Raw genomic sequence first — 19,318 nt, forward strand, 5'->3', positions numbered from 1 at the left:
AGAATAGCATTCTCCCTCCCTCTCCCTCACCCCCTTCAGTTTTGCATAGAGACCTTTCTCAGCTGGCATGACTGTTGGGGCTGATTGTATGCACCTTGAATGGAGCCCCTTGGCTTTACTTATTTACTCTATTCTTATCCTGCTTTCCAGACAATGACTGTCTTCCACAGTGGCTCATATCAACACACACACAGAGACAGAGGCCCTGCCACCAGGCTTGCAAACTAGAAAGATCAGATGCGCACAAAAAGGGGAGAGAAAGGAAAAAGAAGAGGGAGATCTTCAAGGCAGGAACAAAGTGCTGGGCATTTTTTATCCAGTTTGGCCCAGCTTGGTCTTCCTTTGTTGGTGGCTCTTGTTCCATTGGCCAATAGATGGAGCCAGAGGGTTCTTTCCCTTTGCTTCTCAAGTCTCTGGGCCAGAGGGAGTTGGAGCAGAGTATTCTTTCAGGCAGGGAGGGGAGAAGTGGGTTCCTTGTAGCTGTTGCCACTCTGGCCTCCCCTTTGTCTCAATATTATTCTTGGGAGGCAGAAGGTGTAGCTTCCCAGCAGCCCTAGGTTTCCTGGCTGATGGCAGGAGCCAGAGGGTGCTCCTCTCACGCTGTTTTGTCCCAGGGCAACTGTCAGTTGGAGCTGATGGTTCTTTTCAGCTTGATGCTCCACTCCCTCCACCCATTCACAGGGTCTGTGATCTTACATTGTCCAGAATTTTTTTTTGTTTTCGTTACTGGCCTCCTGCTCTGGACAGTGTTAACTGCTACACCTGCTGTAGGACAGAAGCAGGAGCGCGGGTTCTTCAGCCAGAAGAGCCTGCAGCACAGTGGAGAAGGTTAAGCATACTGCTCAGCTGTTCCCAGGCACTCTGTTATTGACAGGGTAATGATGGGCCTGATCAGCGGGGCAGCAGAAGTGGGCTGGATTTACACACAGGAGCTGAATATACAGCGTTCGTGACACAGAGCTCTCCTCTATTCAGTGAGAGGACAAGCTCTGCAAAACGCTTTTGAGATTAAAAGCGCTACTATATGTTTCTCTTTCTTCCTTAATTGCTGGATGTACCGTGTACTAAAATGTTTGTATTTTTGGCAAGGTGCACTATTCTGTGTTTGGTTCCCATAGGTGACTCTTAAGAAGAGATAATGTTTCCCCAGGATTCTTTTCTGAGCTCATTTTGTTTTTAAATTATGCTTATGCTTTACAGGGTATAATCTGGCACGGTATAATAGGTTGGGATTTGGTGGGAATTGTTTGCCCAAAGTGTGATCATTGATGCCCAGAGTTAAAGGTGGGAGAATGTGTTGCCTTGGCAAATGAGGATTCAGAATCCAAGTTGTCAGGATGACTTGAGTGTAGGGAAGGGCGTTTGTGGAGGGAGCTGGTAGACGGGAAGGAGAGGTGCTTTGCTTCTCAGGTGGCAGAAATACTTTAAACTCCCTGGGATGCATTTGCAGGGGAAATTGGTAGACAGGAGAAAGTTAAGCACCCCCCCCCTCCCTACCACAGATTCTGTCCTGGATGTGTTCCTTCAAGAGGAAGACACAAGATTGGAAACCCTATCTTCTCCTAGCGTTGTTGTAGCACCACAAATGTTTCCCCATGAAGACAGACACAGAAAGAACATTAGGATATAAAAAGAGGCCTGCTAAGGTCAGATTAAAGCTCCATCTAGTGCAACGTTCTGCTTCCCACAATGGCCAATCAGATGCCTCCAGGAAGCCTGCAAGCACAACATGATAGCCAATAACTAGAATCATAGAATCATAGAGTTGGAAGAGACCACAAGGGCCATCGAGTCCAACCCCCTGCCAAACTGTCTCCAGTTGCTGCGCCTAGCTACTGTACATTACCGTATTTTTCGCTCTATAGGACACACCTGACCATAGGACGCACCTTGTTTTAGAGGGGAGAACAAGAAAAAAAATTCTCCCCCTCTCTGCTCAGCGCCCCTTCAGCGAAGCGGCAGGAGAAACGGAGCCCCTTCCAATACTCCCCCCTCTTGGCTGAAGGGGCGCTGCGCAACTCTCCCTCTCAGCTGAAGCCGGGAGAGTCTTGCTCTCCTGGCTTCAGCAAAAGGAACCCAAAGCCTCGGGAGCGCAGCGGGACCTCCCGCTGTGTTCCAGAGGCTTTAGGCGGCTATCGCTGTAGCCTGGAGAGCGAGAGGGGTCGGTGCGCACCGACCTCTCTCGCTCTCCAGGCTTCAGCGAAAGCAATGTGAAGCCTCCAGAGCGCAGAGGGAGCACTCCCTCTGCGCTTCGGAGGCCTCGCGTTGCTATCGCTGAAGCCAAGGAGCCTGCGCTCCATAGGTCGCACACACATTTCCCCTTGATTTTTGGAGGGGGGAAAGTGTGTCCTATACAGCGAAAAATATGGTACATTCACAATGTGGCTAGGAATCAAAATTTAGGTGTTTTTTTAAAATTAACTGGAAAAGGGGTGGGGATAATAGTCCACAGTATAACATTCTGCAAGAATTAGCATTGGATGGGAGGGAAGCTCTCGTTGCTCATAAACATATTGTGTAGTTATGCCCTCGGAGGCCTGCCATCTCTGCACCTACAGCTATCGTGACTAAGGGTGGTATTCAACTAAGTTTTACTCAGAGTGCACCCAATGAAATTAAGGCAGGGCCATTAATTTCAGTGGGTCTACTCTAAGTAAAATCTAGCTGAATACCATCCTAATGGTTCCCTGGGGCTTTCAGGATCTCATGGCAGGTGAAAATGGTGGTTTTCCACATTCAGAGGCAAAAAATTTATGGACTTGCTCTAAAATTGCTATAATTTCAACTATTTTCCTTTGTGAAGATGGGAAGTTAAGACTTGATCTGGGAGCATTCATTTAAAAGGGAAAAGATGAGGGGTTTGAAGGAAGATATATGGAATTCTGATGTCTCGTGGTGGAAAGAACTCAGGAATGTAGTCATGTTGGAAGTCTAGATCAGGGATATGGAATGTTGATGGACTTGGACTCCCATCAACTCCAGCCAACATGACCAACTATCAGGAAATATGAGAATTGTAGTCCAGGAACATCTAGAGAGCCTTGATTTTCTTATTCCTGGTCAAGATTCATCCCTGCATCTTCTCCTGGCAGAAATCCCGTTTATATCTTTGAACCTACTTGGTTTGAAAGATGTTCCTGTTAGAGGCAGGAAAGAGACAATGGGTGCCCCTAATAATTACTTAGTTAGATGCAGGGCTTTTGAGCTCTCCCTGGTCCTTCTTCTGATGTGCCCAGTTGTGCAAGTTCAACCTCTCCTCCAGCATTTGTTTCTGGCCAGAGCCACTAATGTTTCGCTTTCTCCTTTTTTCCACCCCTGTATGTTTCCACAGGAATCCTCCGACAGCACAAACACCACCATAGAGGATGAGGACACGAAAGGTAACAGACTTGAGGGGTCAGACAGAAGTTTCATGCCATATAAATCTGGCAAAGCAAACCCACCTGTACACTCCTGAGAATTTGTGTCCTTGAGAAGCCATATGGATGCACTTGGAAGAAATGAATGAATGTGGCCTTGGATAGGAGCATAAGGACCTTCTGTCACAAGGGAACACAAGCAGATGAAGGATTCTATGAACTTTAAGGCCAAATGTAGTATTTGCATATAGTATTTGCAAAGCCTGCTCTAGATTTGGAAGGGCTTTGGGTAATTTATGTTGATGGGTCCCCCTAGGCTGTGGTAGTGCCAGCAGCATTGCGGTGTGTGTGTGTGTGTGTGTGTAGGCACTGTGGGAAAATAAAATGAAGGCTCACAAACCCAGCTGTTGTGGAGGCATCAGAGCTGGCTGGGTCCTTCTGGGTCACCAGCAACTCCCCTGGGATGCCAGTCCCTGATGCTGGCAATGGCTGTGTGATTGATTTCCTGGGAGATACAGGACAAATAGTTCCCAGTTGATGTTGGTACTGAGTCTTGCGAGAACTTTCTCTTACTTGAGCTGTGATAGGGAATCCAAATTGCTTTGCCCCCTGCTTCAGTGTAAAATAATACACTGAATGTTTCTGGCTTCACCTCTCCACTGGATCTCCTTAGGGAGAATTTCTAGTTATACACTGGAGAGCAAATAAAATAAAAGGGATGGGAACCGATCTCACTTTGGCAGAAGACAAGTTTTGCATACAGATCTTCCCAAGTCTCCATATCCAATTGAATGATCTCAGCTGCTAGAGCTGGGAAAGATGTTTCAGTTCTTGTTTTTGGATGTGTGATATATCTAGATCAGCAGAAAGGAGCTCCATGCCTCTTTGAGCTGCCTGAAGGTAAAGCAAAAGATGCAGAGATTACATGGCACCCATCAGTCATCTTCGGCTAAAAATGTGAAGTTGTGGGGGGGGAGGGGGGAGAGGAAAATTTATGTGTAGAACCTCACCCCACCCCCAAAAAAGAAAAAGAAAAACTGAGGTCCAGTATGAAACAATTAGAAAGTTGGTGGCGAGCATAGGAGCCAACTCCTAGGGGCCATGGGGACTTTGTCCCCCCCAAAAAAAATATTTGAGAGGGCCAGCCCCCCAAACTTTATGGGCACTGCCATTCAATAGTGTGTGTGCACCAGGTCACCTGATCAATTATGTGGGGTAGGACTTACCTGGCCCCCCGCAATATTTTATTCAAGTTGGCACACTTGGTGGCGAAGAATTCGTTATAAAATACATTTCAAAAGTAGCAGTAACATTGCTCCTAATTACAGATAGGTAGCCGTGTTGGTCTGCCATAGTCAAAACAAAAAAAATTCCTTCCAGTAGCACCTTAAAGACCAACTAAGTCAGTTCTTGGTATGAGCTTTCGTGTGCATGCACACAAAAGCTCATACCAAGAACTGACTTAGTTGGTCTTTAAGGTGCTACTGGAAGGAATTTTTTTTGTTATTGCTCCTAATTAGAATCATAGAATCATAGAGTTGGAAGGGCCCTCGAGGGTCCTAACTCCCTGCAGTGCAGGAATCTCAATTACAGTAAAACATCCATGACAGGTGGCCATCTTTCCTATGCTAGGTGTCTTTCCTGTGCGGAAGTGAAGGAAGAAACCAGGGCCAGTCGAACCATTAGGCATAAACATGTTTTGAGGCAGGGAGCAGCAGTGAGGTGCTGGGAGACAAAGTTCTATGCACCATGAAACCTGTCCTGCCAGATACACTGGCCTGTTGCCAGTGTAGAAGTAACATTTGACTGCCAGTCCAGACAGCTTCTTACATGGAATTGTGGTGAGGGGTACTATCTTGTCCTTTACCTGAGGCAGCAAATTGTCTTGGACACGATGCAGAGGCAATGCCTCTGCTAAGATGGCATCTGCCATCTACAATTTTTATACCATGCATCAGGCATAGGCAAACTCGGCCCTCCAGATGTTTTGGGACTACAGCTCCCATCACCCCTAGCTAACAGGACCATTGGTCAGGGATGGTGGGAGTTGTAGTTCTAAAACATCTGGAGGGCCAAGTTTGCCTATGCCTGCCATGCACACATGCTCAGGTGGGGTGTTTTTAATCGTATTTCTCTTGGTTTAGTGTATCTGTGTGGGGTTTGTTGTCTGTCTGTTGGGTTGTAAGTCACTTTGGGTTGCCCAGGACAAGAGAAAGCTACTGACAAATTGGGAAATAATTCACATGCTGCCCAATTCATTTGCGGCCTTTTCAGTTGGTGAAATGTTTTTAATCATTTAACCAGTTAACTGGTTGAAAGTTTGCACAGCCCAAATTATAAGTCCTCAAGATATCTTTGTATTCTGAAGATTTGTTTTCTGTTGTTGGGTTTGTTTTGTTATTTTTATTTTTTTGCTGTAATTGAACCCAAAGCTAGCATGAACAGTACGGTTCCATTCTAGTGAAGAGCAAATCTGGCAGATGATCTCAGGGTGATTTGCAGTAGATTGGCAGGACTTTCTGACTCCTAGTTATTTTACAGTGCTTACAGCGAAACAACTTCTCCCATCTAACAGCTGAAATGAAGAAAACTAGGCAGGAGTGGATTTTGTTGTGAAAGTAATGTAAGCTCAGTTCAGTTCAGGTACTGGAAACAAATTCCTAGTTTTTTCATTCTAAGTGTATGTCTTTTGCGCTTGCCTCTGGTTGGAAGATCTTGAAGTTCTACAAAGCGCAAAGTAGATTGAACAAGCCTGAAGTCTGGCTCATTCCTGCTTTGAGAGTGCCACTGAAGCAGTGTACAGTCAGAGATGTGTGTCCCAAGATCCCTTGCAGCATTATTGGTCAATAGCCTTCACTTTTTCAGACCCAGGAAGCTTTAAAGCAACATGCCACACACGTAGATACATTTTACCACATATGCCCACTTTCCTCCACCAATTTTTAGGATGATCAGAGGCAAAGGAAGGCAGAGCCCCTGCACTGTTGTTAATGGTTGTATAGAACAGGGTATTTTTGCAAGTGCAGTTTGCATTGAAAAAAACAAAATGCAAAAAAAAGACACTCTGCCATTTGCTGAACAGCACACTTTACTCTCTTTCTCTCTGCAACTTTCTTTCATTTTAAAATGAAAACCAAACAGATTCTAGCCCCAGCCCCAGCTCCAGTATGTATGATTGACTCCAGGTTGGGCAATATACCCACTTCTGTGGGTTTGGCCCACCTGTGGAAGACCCATGTTTTAGAAAAGGCTGGGACACATTTTTCACATTATGTAATGCAGCTCCATGAGTGTGTAAGCAAAATGTGTAAGTTTGGCCATGGGAGGCAGAGCAAATATTGATGCAGATGCTTATTGTTACTCTTTGGTGGGGTTACAGAGTATTGTAAAGAGAGCGAACTCAAGTGTTTCCTGTTACTCTGGATACTTTTGTCTTGGAAGCAACAGGAAGTTAGGTTTGTTCTGTTCAGGGCTGGGTAATGGGTGTGTGGGCTTTGTAATCCTATGCATGTATGCCCAGAAGTAAATCCCACTGAGTTCAGTAGGAGGTCCTTCCATGTGTGCCTTTGTACCTAAATGCATTTTTTGTTTTGAAGGATATCCTCTTTAAGTTGTTATAGTGTAACTCTTGGGTCCTGGAAAACACTCCTGGTAGTGGGGAGGGGACTTGTTTTCTTTTGACTGGCAGGGGGCATCAATTAAATAAGTGCTGCACACAGTTTTTGTAACAGGTGGCATCTAATTCTCTTGGCAACATTACCTGGGAGTAGGTCGACCAGACTGGTCTTGTAATTTCTATAAGAGTGACTTTAAAGATTTGTGCTGCCTCCACTTTCAAGCTGACAACTGGCTTAGTGGTGCTGGAAAGAGTGGAATGCAAACAGCCTTGTAATCTAGCACACGAGTGGGCAGACGTTAGATCAGGAGCTTACTGAAAGATCACTTATGTGTTTTGCAGTAGATCAGCAATGACTGTATGGCTCACAATTATTTAACAAAAGCAACAATGAAAAAGGTTCCTCCCACCCCCACCCCCCAAAAAAATATTAGGCTGCTTGTGGGAGGAAAATATATGAATCCTTGTGAACCCACCTGTGTGCGTGAACAACAAAAGAATTGGCTGGGTTCCTGGATTTGAAATGTGGAGCTAACACAAGAGAGCCACAGTAGCAGAGTTTTAAACTCACAAAAATCAGCATCACAGTGGAACATTAGGAATATAGGTTGTTAGACTTTTCTTACCGCGTTTACAACACTCCCCTCTTTCTACCCCTTTTGCAAGGAACAGACCACTCACTGCTAAGGAAGTTTTAAAAGATTTACTTACAGATTCATAGATCTGATGCATGTGTTGTTCCATGCGGCTGCAAGGAGAAATACAGGTAGAATACTCCAGTGTATAAAGTGCAGAATATATTTCCAGACGCTCTGGAGTGAGAAAACACATGTCTTTCTTTGTTACATGGTGCATGGGGGCAGGGAACAGGAGAGTGTTTTTATGTGTGAGGACTGCAAACTCAGTTTTCATACTGAAAAAAATTGCTTGACTGAGCTTGTGCTTAGAGGCACGCTGCTCTTTAATTCTAAGAGTATGTTTCCACACCCCACCATCCGAAGCCGCCATTTTGCACCTGGTTCTCAATGGTGGATCTTCGTATGCTAGTAAAAAAAGCGCACACCAAGCAGATTCCACAAGGTTGAATTTGCCCGCCCAATTTGGCACTCACGCCAGGCCACAAGAATGTTGCAAACGTGGCACGAGGATAGAGTTGTATCCTATGAGCATCTCTCTTGAATATGCAATGTTCTGAAGATACAACTTTGGCCCTTCTCAAAGGAAGCCAAGCTGGGAGGTCAAGTGAGGGGGATGGAGTTGGGGTAAAGGATTGACAGAGAACAAACCAGCTGAAGCAAGCAGATAGTGGAAATCCTCTAGTTAGACTATGCCCTGCCTCCTCTGTGTGTTTTTCTCCTCTTTTATATTCCATTTTGCCATCCTCTTCTCTTTCTCAGCCAATGTATATTTTGCTTTCCCATTCTCTCTTTTCTCCCATCAGAGCCGCCATTTTACTTTGGAACTTTTTATTTCTCGCTTTATGGTGTTTGTTTTTCCTTCCCCCCTCCCTCTCTTTTTTCCTCTCTTACCCATTCACATCAGTTAAGGCTGCTGATAATGAGCTTGTAAAAAGCCAGTTGAATCCAGGATCTGTCCCTGAACTTCCTCCCAGTCTGCAGACTTCTCCGATACCATCTGCTGCTGCTGCTGTTGCTGCTGCTTGTAAGTCACAAAGTCCCTGTGCTCCTTTCCCCAACTTTCCACTCAACTGTAGTTTAACTTTCCACTCAACTGTGGTTGAGCCGTCAGTAAATGCCCCAAGACTTTTAGTCATAGGTCTAGTTCAGATGTAATTTTAAGCTGTGATTTTAGGTGAACCTGCTTGGGCCTCAGGCTTACACACACACACACACACACACACACACACACACACACACACTGTTACTTCCCCTCTCCTTGTCTTTCACGCACCAGAGGGAGGAGATTGAAAGCATCAGTTCTGGATTTAAAACTAATTGTAGCTACCATTGATGCTGCAGCTCAGGAAACTATGTTTTTTTTAAAAACAACAACTGTGATTTGAGAACAAGCCAGGATCTGAAACTGTGGCTCACAGTGTAAATAAACCATAGTTTCATCTGAATTCAGATGCCATGGGGGACTAGGGTTAGTTTAAAGTTGAAAGTAGAAAGGTTTGATACTCTCCTCTAGCATGCAGAAGAGGCTGGGGTGTGCATGAGCCGGAGGCACTTGCAGACATTATCACATACAGTGGTACCTCGCAAGACGGAATTAATTCATTCTGTGAGTTTCTTCGTCTTGCGGATTTTTCGCCTTGCGAAGCACGGATGCACCCTGGTATTAACGGTTTTAAGAAAAAGGAAACAAACACGCAAGACGTTTTGTCTGGCGAAGCAAGCCCATAGGGAAAATTGTCTTGCGAAGCAACTCAAAAAACGAAAAACTCTTTCGTCTTGCGAGTTTTTCGTCTTCCGAGGCATTCGTCTTGCGAGGTACCACTGTAGTGGGAACCAGTGGTTTCGCACAACATCTGAACAAGTCATAGGTCTGTCTGTTCTGACAGTGTGGATAAACATATAGTAAGTGTATCACACTAGTAGCTATAAATAAATGTAAATATAGTAACACAATTTGTGTGTTTGTTGGGGAGGGGGCGCTAGATAGTACCTGATGGACACCTTTTCCACTTAATGTTTCCATTTCCTAACCCATGTTCCTGGGTTTGTTCATTCTTCTGTTCTTGTTCCATTATACTTGGTTTCTCTTCCTTCTCTACCTCCCTGCCTTTTCTGTCCTGTCTTTTCTGTCCTGTCTCAGTACCCAAGCTGACTGATGTATTAGGCATGGTGAAAAAGGGATCAGGGGCCCCTGAAGCTGAAGAGTCAAAGACTTTGGTCTCTCCACCCTGCATATCTCCAGCTGTTGCAAACCCTCTACCTCCCCAGTGTAAGTAGCAAGACGGTCTGGGTTTGCTGCACTGGGGGGTTAATTTGGCACAAAATCCCAGAGGGCCTTCATGGTCGCCATAGAATAGGATTGCCATATTTCAAAAGTAAAAACCAGGACACACAAACAGTTGTTGAACTTTTTCAGACAACCCTCAAAGTTGCTGAGCCTTTTATAGTAAAAGCTACAAGAGTTTTGGAGCTTTTAAAGATATATATGGGGGCACAATTTAACCCCCATTGCCAGTTTTCCAGGACGTTTGCTTGATTTCCGAAAAATAATCCAGGACGCCATTTTTGGAAGTGAATTCCATGACATTTCCTGGAAAATCAGGATGAATGGCAGCCCTGCCTTTCATTAGTTAAACACAACTTGGAATGAAAATACTTTCAATTATATATATATATATACACACACACACACACACACACACACACACACACACAATTTCCATTTGTATCCTGTCCTTTTTTTTCATCCTGGAACTCAAAGTGTATGCCTGGGGTCCTAGGGAGTTTCCCCATCCAGGCACTTTAGCAAGGTGGTGGGCTTCAGGTGCCATCAGACCATGGCCTGGCAATGATAAGGCTACATATCTCTCTCTGGGATGTCCCATTGATGCAGGGGCCACCACTGAAAAGGACTTGCCTCAGTGTCCAGGGAACAGAGAAGAAACATGACAATGTATGGTCCATGGTCTGCTGTGTTTTATTCTTTCCTGCTAATGCTGGGTTGGAAAGGCCATAGAGAAGGCTTGTGTGAGCTGGGAGTAAAACGTATTAGGGATCTCTTTTTTTGAAAAACTAACATGGGTCTTTGCTCCCACACAAAATATTTGAGGAGATCATTGGGCAAATGAAGCTCCAAATTTGTGAATACTAGAAGGAACCCCCAAGCCTTCCTTGCATGCTGTCTTACTTTGATTCCATTCTCTAGCATGGCTTTCTGGTACTTTCCTTTTCATTTTAAAACTGGGTTTCTTTCCCTGTCTCGCCCTCTCTGCTCCCATCTGTTCCTCTCTCAGCTGCAAAACTTTCTGATGTATTAGGCATGGTGAAACGGGGCTCTGGGCCACCAGAAGCAGAAGAAGCAAAGCCTTCCATCACTTTGCTCTTCCCTCCTTCTGTTGTTGCAAATCCTGTTCCTCTCCAGTGTAAGTAGCATGTGGCACCAGGGACTGCCAAACAGAACTGCTGCTGAGGAGTCTTTGTAGCTTTTCTAGCCATAAAGTAAGGCAGTTGCCCTACTCAGTGTTGCAGGGCCCCTTCCTCGTCCTAGGTTTTGTGCTGCCTAAGGGGTTGATGGGAGTAATAATAATAATAATAATAATAATAATAATAATAATAATAATAATTTATTTATACCCCACCCATCTGGCTGGGCTTCCCCAGCTACTCTGGGCGGCTTCCAAAAAAATATTAAAATACTGTAATACATCAAACATTAAAAGCTTCCCTAAACAGGGCTGCCTTCAGATGTCTTCTAAAGGTCTGGTAGTTGTTGTTCTCTTTGACATCTGGTGGGAGGGTGTTCCACAGGGAAGGTGCCACTACCGAGAAGGCCCTCTGCCTGGTTCCCTGTAACTTGGCTTCTCGCAGTGAAGGAACTGTCAGAAGGCCCTCGGCGCTGGACCTCAGTGTCCGGGTGGAACGATGGGGGTGGAGACGCTCCTTCAGATATACCGGACCGAGGCCGTTTAGGGCTTTAAAGGTCAGCACCAACACTTTGAATTGTGCTCGGAAACGTACTGGGAGCCAATGTAGGTCTTTCAAGACCGGCGTTATGTGGTCTCGGTGGCCGCTCCCAGTCACCAGTCTAGCTGCCACGTTCTGGATTAGTTGTAGTAGTCCAAAGCATCTGAAAGGCACCAGGTTGCAAAAGGACTGTGTATGCCAGAGATTGGCAACCTTATCAAAGGATGGGCCGGTCGACGTTCTGTCTGTCGGAGGATGGGCCAGAGCGTGTGCGCATGCGCTCTCTTCTGGGTCAGAGGAATGTGCGTGCACACATGCTATTTCCGGTGCTCCTCCGACCCGGAAGTGCGCCGGAAATAGTGTCTGTGAATGCACACAGATACTTCTCCATCCTGCACTCATGCACACATGCTATTTCCTGCACACATCTGGGTCGGAGGAGTGCCCGTGCACAGGCGCCATCAACCTGGAAGTCGGTCCCCGTGCTGCTCCAGTAAGGGCGGCGGGGGTCACCCTGGGCCAGTTAGACAAGCCTTGTGGCCTGCTACCGGCCCATGGGCCTTAGGTTGTCGACCCCTTGTGTATGCAATCAGAAAAGAGGACTGTAGTGTTAAGACATGGTTGTATCAGGCTTGAATCTCAACATCATTTTGCTCTTACATTTTTGCTTTCTAACCCAAGTCATTCTTGGGATAATCTGGGTAATCCCAAATAATTCTGTACTCTGCTTGTCCCATCGTTCTGGCCAAGGCAACATTCCCCCCCCCCCCCCCATGACGGCAGAGAAAAAGGAACCAACAGCCCCTGAATAACCAAGGGATCTTTAGTGTCTCAGGACCTTTAGGAACACCTGAACAAATGTAGACACTGACGCAAGCTAAGCCACATCCTCACTACATGAAAAGTCCCTTCTCCCAAGCAGATTCCTTTCTCTAAACTCCCTCCTCCTTGTTCTTTATTGTGTATTCATTCCCCACCCCATTACTTTTCTGTTTAGTTTTCTCATATTTCTCTCCCTCCTCCCACCCTAGCTGCCAAACTGTCTGATGTATTAGGCATGGTGAAAAAGGGGTCTGGGCCTCCAGGGGCTGAAGAGTCAAAGCCTTCCATCCCTCTGCCTAGCCCATCTCCAGGGGCTGCAAATCCTCTTCTTTTCCAGTGTAAGTAGCAGGCATCGCCTGCATGTAGCTGGAGTATTGTAAGCACCCTGTAGAATCCTTGTGGGGTCCCCCTCTTTTTGTTTTTCCTTGAAAAGAAAGGCCTTGCACAGGGGCAGTTTCGCTGGGTGGTACTGTACAGGGCTTAGCTGCACCACCAATGAATAAGGACTCAGCTACATTAGTAAAGAAACAATGATTTGAATGCACTATAAGCCTACAACAACAGATGGCGGCAGAGAGCAGGAAATTTTTACAGGTGTTTTTCCATAGGTTTTTAATTTTATTTTGTTATAACAATTTAATTTCCTACTTATTTATAGCATTTTTTCCTGTGTGTAGATCCAGCCTAAGAATGGTTGCTTCAGAGTAATTGAATTTGGATTGCTGCCCTGAATAAATTATGCTCATATGCGCAGGCAGCAGAGAGCCCCAGAGTACCCACTCCATACTTCAAGTGGAAATAGCCTTAAATGTATTAGATCAGTCCAAGCTCCTTCATTCCCTTCCAGGAACCACATGCCAATGGTGAGTGGGGCCAGAGGCAAAAGTGGGCAGAGCAACGAGTGCGAATTTAGCCCTTCTCCATTAGTTTCTACATGCACACCCCTCTCTATCCTCCATCCAGGCAACCAAGAAGCATTATCAGAGTTCAGGGACACATTCCAGCCACATTAAAAACACCCAAGGAGGGTGCAAGTGGTGGCTGCTGAGTTCTACCTCAAAGGGGGGAAATAGGCTTATTATAAATTATTATAAGGTCTGATCTCAAAAACTCTACCACTCCAGCCTGTTTGTATGCTTATACTTTAGGCAAGTCCCCTCTTTCCCTCCATCTCATTTGTAGTCTGGAGCAGTCTAATTCAGGACTAGTTTTACCATGTAATGGGCAAGTTGTTGAGACTAATCCTGAGTTATTTTTCTCCTATCCACTCAGTTTTAAAAGCTGAGGGACTATTTGCACTGAAAATAATTCTAGGAAGAATATTGCTTGCATTGTTACTAGGTTATGGAATGATGTAAAGGGACTCCAATCCTGTCAAGTTCTCCTCCTTGACCCAGTTCTCTTTGCCTGTTTTCTAGTCCTTTCCTCCTTGCTTTCATTTCTTTCTGCTTGTTGGCTTTTGTGTTTTTTTCTCACCTCTCCCTCCTCTCATCTCTTCCATCCCAGCTGCAAAACTCTGTGATGTATTAGGCATGGTGAAAAAGGGCTCTGGGCTTCCTGAAGGCGAAGAGCCAAAGTCCTCCATCACCCTTCCATGCCCACCTTCAGGTGCTGCCAACCCACTTCCTCCCCAGTGTAAGTAGTCTGGTGTCACTGGGATTTCTTGTCCCATGCCTTCAGGGATGTTCCAGCAGGCTAGTGTGGCAGCTGGCACTGCTGTGCCCTCCTTTGACTCTAATGTGCGTGCTCTACAGCTCATGTGGCACCATACATCTTGGGCTTTTCCATAGCTTTTTTATTCATAGAACCATAGAGTTGAATGAGGATTAGTTGGTCATCTGGAGCAGGAAAGGGGAGCCTATGCACCCCCCAATACTACTGGACTACAAGTTCCATAACCCCTGACCATTTGCTATGCTGACTGGGGCTGATGGGAACTCAGATCCAACATTTGGAGTACCACATGTTCTCCATTCCTGATCTAGAGCAGCCCGCTGCTCATTAAAGGCAACCGAAAGCTAGAGCATTCTCAACAGATTATGGTCTGTTTGAAGGTGCCTATCACAGGAGAATTCACTACTCCTCTAGTTAATTTATTCCATTGTTGAACTGCTCTCACCTGTTGAGAAGTTTCTCCTAATGTCCAGTTGAAATCTGTTCTCCTGCAACTTAAACCCCTTAGGTCTAGTCCTGCCTTCTGGGGCAGCAGAGAATAAGTATTTGCCCTTTTCTGTGTGACAGCCCTTCCAAGTATTTGAAGAGTGCTATCATGTCCTCTCAGCCTTTTCTTCTCCAGGCTTAGCAGATCCATAAACTTGGAAGACCTCACTTTACCTGCTTTTACTGAATGCTCTTGGCTCTCCCATACCATGTGGAGGCTATGCACAAGCTCAGACCACCTTGCACAAATCTTGCAGCAAGCTCTGTGCAAAGAGCTTGCAGATTCGGTTTGTTCTATGCAAATAAAGTGTGATACACAACAAGGTTCTCACCTTACCGATCATGGTTGGTTTCAGCAAAACAAATAATGATCCCCAATTCAGACATAATTCTAAGCCAGGGATTATGGTTGCATGAAGAGGAGCAAAACAGATAGCTGTGTTCAGAGTAAACCACAAAATAATGGTTTCCTGTCATGTGAGCATTGAGCTACTCTTTAGAAAGTGCCATTGCCGCCTTCATTGGTTAGACTAGAACAGGAGACACTGTTCACCTTGAATTCTTTCTTAGTCGCTCTCCTTTATCTGATTCCTTTCTTTCCCTTGTTTTTCTAGCCCCTCTCCACTCTCCCATTCATTTGTGTTTTATTATTATTCTCTCCGTGCCTTCTTTCATCTGTCTCACACCAGCTGCCAAGTTGTCTGATATTCTAAGCATGGTGAAACGGGGCTCTGGAGCCCCAGAAGCTGAGGGGCCACAGCCAGCTGTCACCCACCTTTTCCCAATTCCACTCATCCCAAATCCTCTGCCTTCAGATCGTAAGTAGCATGGTTTCGTGGCCTGCAGCTGTGAGCCCCACTTTGTTCTGTTCAGACCCCAGGGAAGATTCTGTTCTCTTTATTACACTGTAGGTGCGAAATAAATAGCCTAATGGGTATTGCTGCATGGCTTCACATGAAAACACTTCACTTCAGTGGGTGAATAGCTATGCTTGTGTGAATGCAGGCTAACAGAGAAAGTGCATTAAATGCATGGCACAAGCTGAAAATCGAGGTTGCATTGTGGGAGAAGCATTGTGTTTAAAGCCTGGGACATTGCAGATACTGATTTACGATGCTCTTGCTGTGTGTTTAAACAAATATGGGCATGGGACTGGGCATTTTCCCTCCATCTTTCCTCCCAGAGGTCCAAACACTGCAGTTGTTCTCCTCTCTATCCAGTTGGAGGCATGTTGTTTGAAGAAAGGTTCAGGCCGGAGGGTGCACTAGGGCAGTGTTTCCCAACCTTGGGCCTCCAGATGTTTTTGGCCTACAACTCCCATCATCCCTAGCTAGCAAGACCAGTGGTCAGGGATGATGGGAATTGTAGTTCAAAAACAGCTGGAGGCCCAAGGTTGGGAAACACTGCACTAGGGTGCATGTCCTACTTCCTCCCTAAAGCCAGTCTGTCTTCTGTCTCAAGGGGATAGTCCCGGGTTCAGTCACAGTCACAGTCCTGGTAAATATGGGTAGTGTGAGGTCTTAGTTTAAGACCACTAGTAAAGCCTCGTGCCAATTGGAAAAAGCCAAATGAAAGCCATACTTTGGGAATTGTGTGGTCTGATATTCCGATCTTAGGCGTGATCTCTGGCTGTGTTAGCACGTAGTGCTAAAGCATGGCTTAACATTATGAAGATGAGCTGCAGCAAGCCTCAGGCTCACACGTTCCCCCCTTCTCCACCTGGGCTGGATTATGGCAAATGAATTACGTTTTCAAGGGTGGAATTTATTGGTTATAACGGAACACATGAAGGGCTCCCATAATGCATGTTTTTCTCAGAAGTCTCATTTCGGGCTGGGTGATATCTGCTTTCCAACATCGTAATATACCGCCAGCTAATATTACGGTATAATACGGCATAAACTACATGATACGGCGGCGTACTAAGATGTCAGAAAGTTGGCGGGGAGGAAGAAGGCAGTTGCCGGCCACACAGATGATTAGCATCACCACGTGCAACTTCTGCCTCTTCCTGTTGAGTCTGGTCAAGCAAAGCCGCTGCCTCCTCCAGCCCCCACCCACCCGGGCTAAGGCGCCTGAGGCAGCCCCATGAAATGTTCTGTTCCCGCGGCTGGCCCAGCCGCCTATAATAGCAGTGAACAACATAAATCAGCAATGAAATTATATTCATAAAAAAGTGTACAAACTGCATTACCAAAAATAGGTTCTGGCTGATCAGGTCTTATCCAAAGTAGCACACCTACAAAAGATGTTTTGTTCTTGCTGCTGTTGCATCGAGTACTGAAAGTGCACAGCTTTTTTGCTGCACCTAGTAGCAACTGTAAGGGACGCTGGTGGCGCTGTGGGTTAAACCACAGAGCCTAGGACTTGCCGATCAGAAGGTCGGCAGTTCAAGTCCCCACGCCGGGGTGAGCTCCCGTTGCTCGGTCCCAGCTCCTGCCAGCCTAGCAATTCGAAAGCACATTAAAGTGCAAGTAGATAAATAGGTACCGCTCCTGTGGGAAGGTAAACGGTGTTTCCGTGCGCTGCTCTGGTTCGCCAGGAGCGGCTTATTCATGCTGGCCACATGACCCGGAAGCTGTACGCTGGCTCCCTTGGCCAGTAAAGTGAGATGAGCGCCACAACCCCAGAGTCAGGGGTACCTTTACCTTTACCTTAGTAGCAACTGCAGGGGAGATGCAGAAAAAAGTGGTTTCTTTTCTCCACGGGATTGTGAGTCACAAGGTCTCAGGCCATCTCCCTCCGGCCTGAACTTTCTTTCCCCTGCTGAAAACCTGGGAGTCCCGGGCAGCGGTGTCGGTTTACAGAGATGAATAACAGCTTGGCACATTTGCAGCTGGAGGGAGACACCAGCAAACATGAGCTGAGATGCCACACAACTAGTGCTAGGACAGGGCACAGGGAGAGCACTCATTTCAAAGCAGAAGCAGGCATGACTGGCAAGCTCACAGGTAAGAACTGGATTTGCTGGAAAGTTAAAGGCACCCCCCCCCCCCGAGACTAGGTTTATCTTCAAGGAGAAATGTGTAGCTGCATCGGATCAGGATAGTACCGCCTTTCATTGCTTGCTGGTTTCTTTAAGGCTTAGTGCATATTTTCAACCTGGGCTAGCCTTAACATTAGGCAGCTGATTTTGGATATCATGAAAGGGCATTTTTACTGCCAGGCAGTGGCGCTTGTGAGATGTTCTGCCTCAGGTGTCAAAAAAAATTGGCTGGCCTTGAGGACCATCCAACTTGATGAGAGGTGGGGGAGCAGCATTTCTGCTCCACTTCATCCAGCAAAATAGTTTCAACAAAATATTTAGGAACACTTCATGTGAATGAATTATCCATTTACATGTTTTGCTTTAAACTGCTTTAAAGAGTTCTCCTCCCTCTTTCCCAGAGCCATCCTGTGCATGTTTACTTGGAAGTTAGTCCCTCTGAGTTGAATATAGCTTCCTCCCAGATAAATGTGCACGGAATTGCAACCTCAATTCATTTTTCTGTGGGGATGGATCATTCTAATCTATACATTGGTGTTTATGGGTGCAAAAGTGGGCAGGATAGGATGCGGTTTTATTATGGAGGGGGAAAGCACTGTTTCATACATTCACATTTTTATGGGATACAGAGGGATGCAAACAAACAGAAGGAAGTTCATTAGGGGTTTTTTAAACATAATTTTGTTAATCTAGATTTTCAAGGTAGCCTGCAAAAGAGAACCATAAAACAAATATAAAACAGATCAAAAACATCAGAAGCAAAAGCAACAGTAAAAATACAAAAAGCAGTAGATATAAAATCAGTTAAAATCCCGTGCAATCTTTTTTTTTAATGTCTAAAATGTGGCCACATTTTAAGGAAGTTCATTAGTGCGAGGAAGTTCAAGTCTATTATGGTTTGAACATAGTGGGGGAAATTTTGCAGTTGCAATTAATAGATTCACCCAAAACTGTATAATATTAACTGTATAATTACTCCACTGGGGTTGTGCCTAGAATATATTATGGGACGTCTGCTACATGATTCACTACTTTTTCTTTTCTTTTAAAAAGGTAAGTGCAGCTGAGGGGAGCGATTCAGAATTGGACTCCAATGCTGGGGAAAGGGAAGGGTTAAGCTTTCCCCTTTGCAGCTTTCCCCAGGTTTAAATCCCCCCCCCCTTAAAATGCAACTTTATTTGTCCTATGGAAACCTATATAGTAAGTTGTGGAAAAGGGCTTGCTCTCATTTCTCATTATAGTGTTATATTCAGTGATGTCTTTGCCTTTGCAGAAAGTACTCCTGCAAGCTGGGACACCAGATTTTTGATGATACCTCTTATAAGCACATACCAGCCGCTTGTGAGAGTTGATTTACTGTTCAGAAAAGAATGGGGTATGGTGAAGAGGGCTGCAATAGGTGTGTGTGTGTGTGTGTGTGTGTGTGTGTGTGTGTGTGTGTGTGTTTGCACATGCACATGTGAGTGGGGTAGTGATAAGCAAAAACCAGGTGCCCAGGTGTAAGTACTTTCCACTACGGCAGATCTACCATTGAATATGACCCAAACATAACAGATTTACTTTAAAGCCAAACCACTTAGAAGCTTGTTTTATGTTCCCTGAAAGAATCCCCTCAACACACACGCAGTATAAGCATGGACGTACAAGTAGCCCCTGCATGCCTAAGAATCAGGAGTGCTCACAAAGCAAAGAATCAGCCCTGGTAAACTCAAATGTTCAAGAACAACTAACTGATACCTTCCCATTTGCTCATTTGCATGCATATCATCTTCTG

At 45.5% G+C, this 19,318-nt stretch overlaps 1 protein-coding gene across 14 annotated transcripts in view; it reads left to right on the forward strand.

Annotated features, from left to right (window-relative positions):
• The window catches only part of CAMK2B (calcium/calmodulin dependent protein kinase II beta), a 203,663-nt gene that overhangs the window by 176,810 nt on the left and 7,535 nt on the right, over positions 1-19,318 (forward strand). For 6 of the 14 annotated variants that reach the window (XM_083713547.1, XM_083713535.1, XM_083713537.1 and 3 more), the window contains one exon: positions 3,332-3,380. In XM_083713547.1, the coding sequence (XP_083569673.1) occupies positions 3,332-3,380 (49 nt within the window). Of the gene's footprint in view, positions 1-3,331; positions 3,381-8,517; positions 8,638-9,753; positions 9,883-10,906; positions 11,036-12,607; positions 12,737-13,904; positions 14,034-15,247; positions 15,377-19,318 lie in introns of all 14 variants that reach the window. The other 8 variants (XM_083713534.1, XM_083713540.1, XM_083713542.1 and 5 more) reach the window with 3 other exon arrangements.

This window comes from Podarcis gaigeae (assembly GCF_964106915.1).
Source record: "Podarcis gaigeae genome assembly, chromosome: 15".
NCBI lineage: Eukaryota > Metazoa > Chordata > Lepidosauria > Squamata > Lacertidae > Podarcis > Podarcis gaigeae.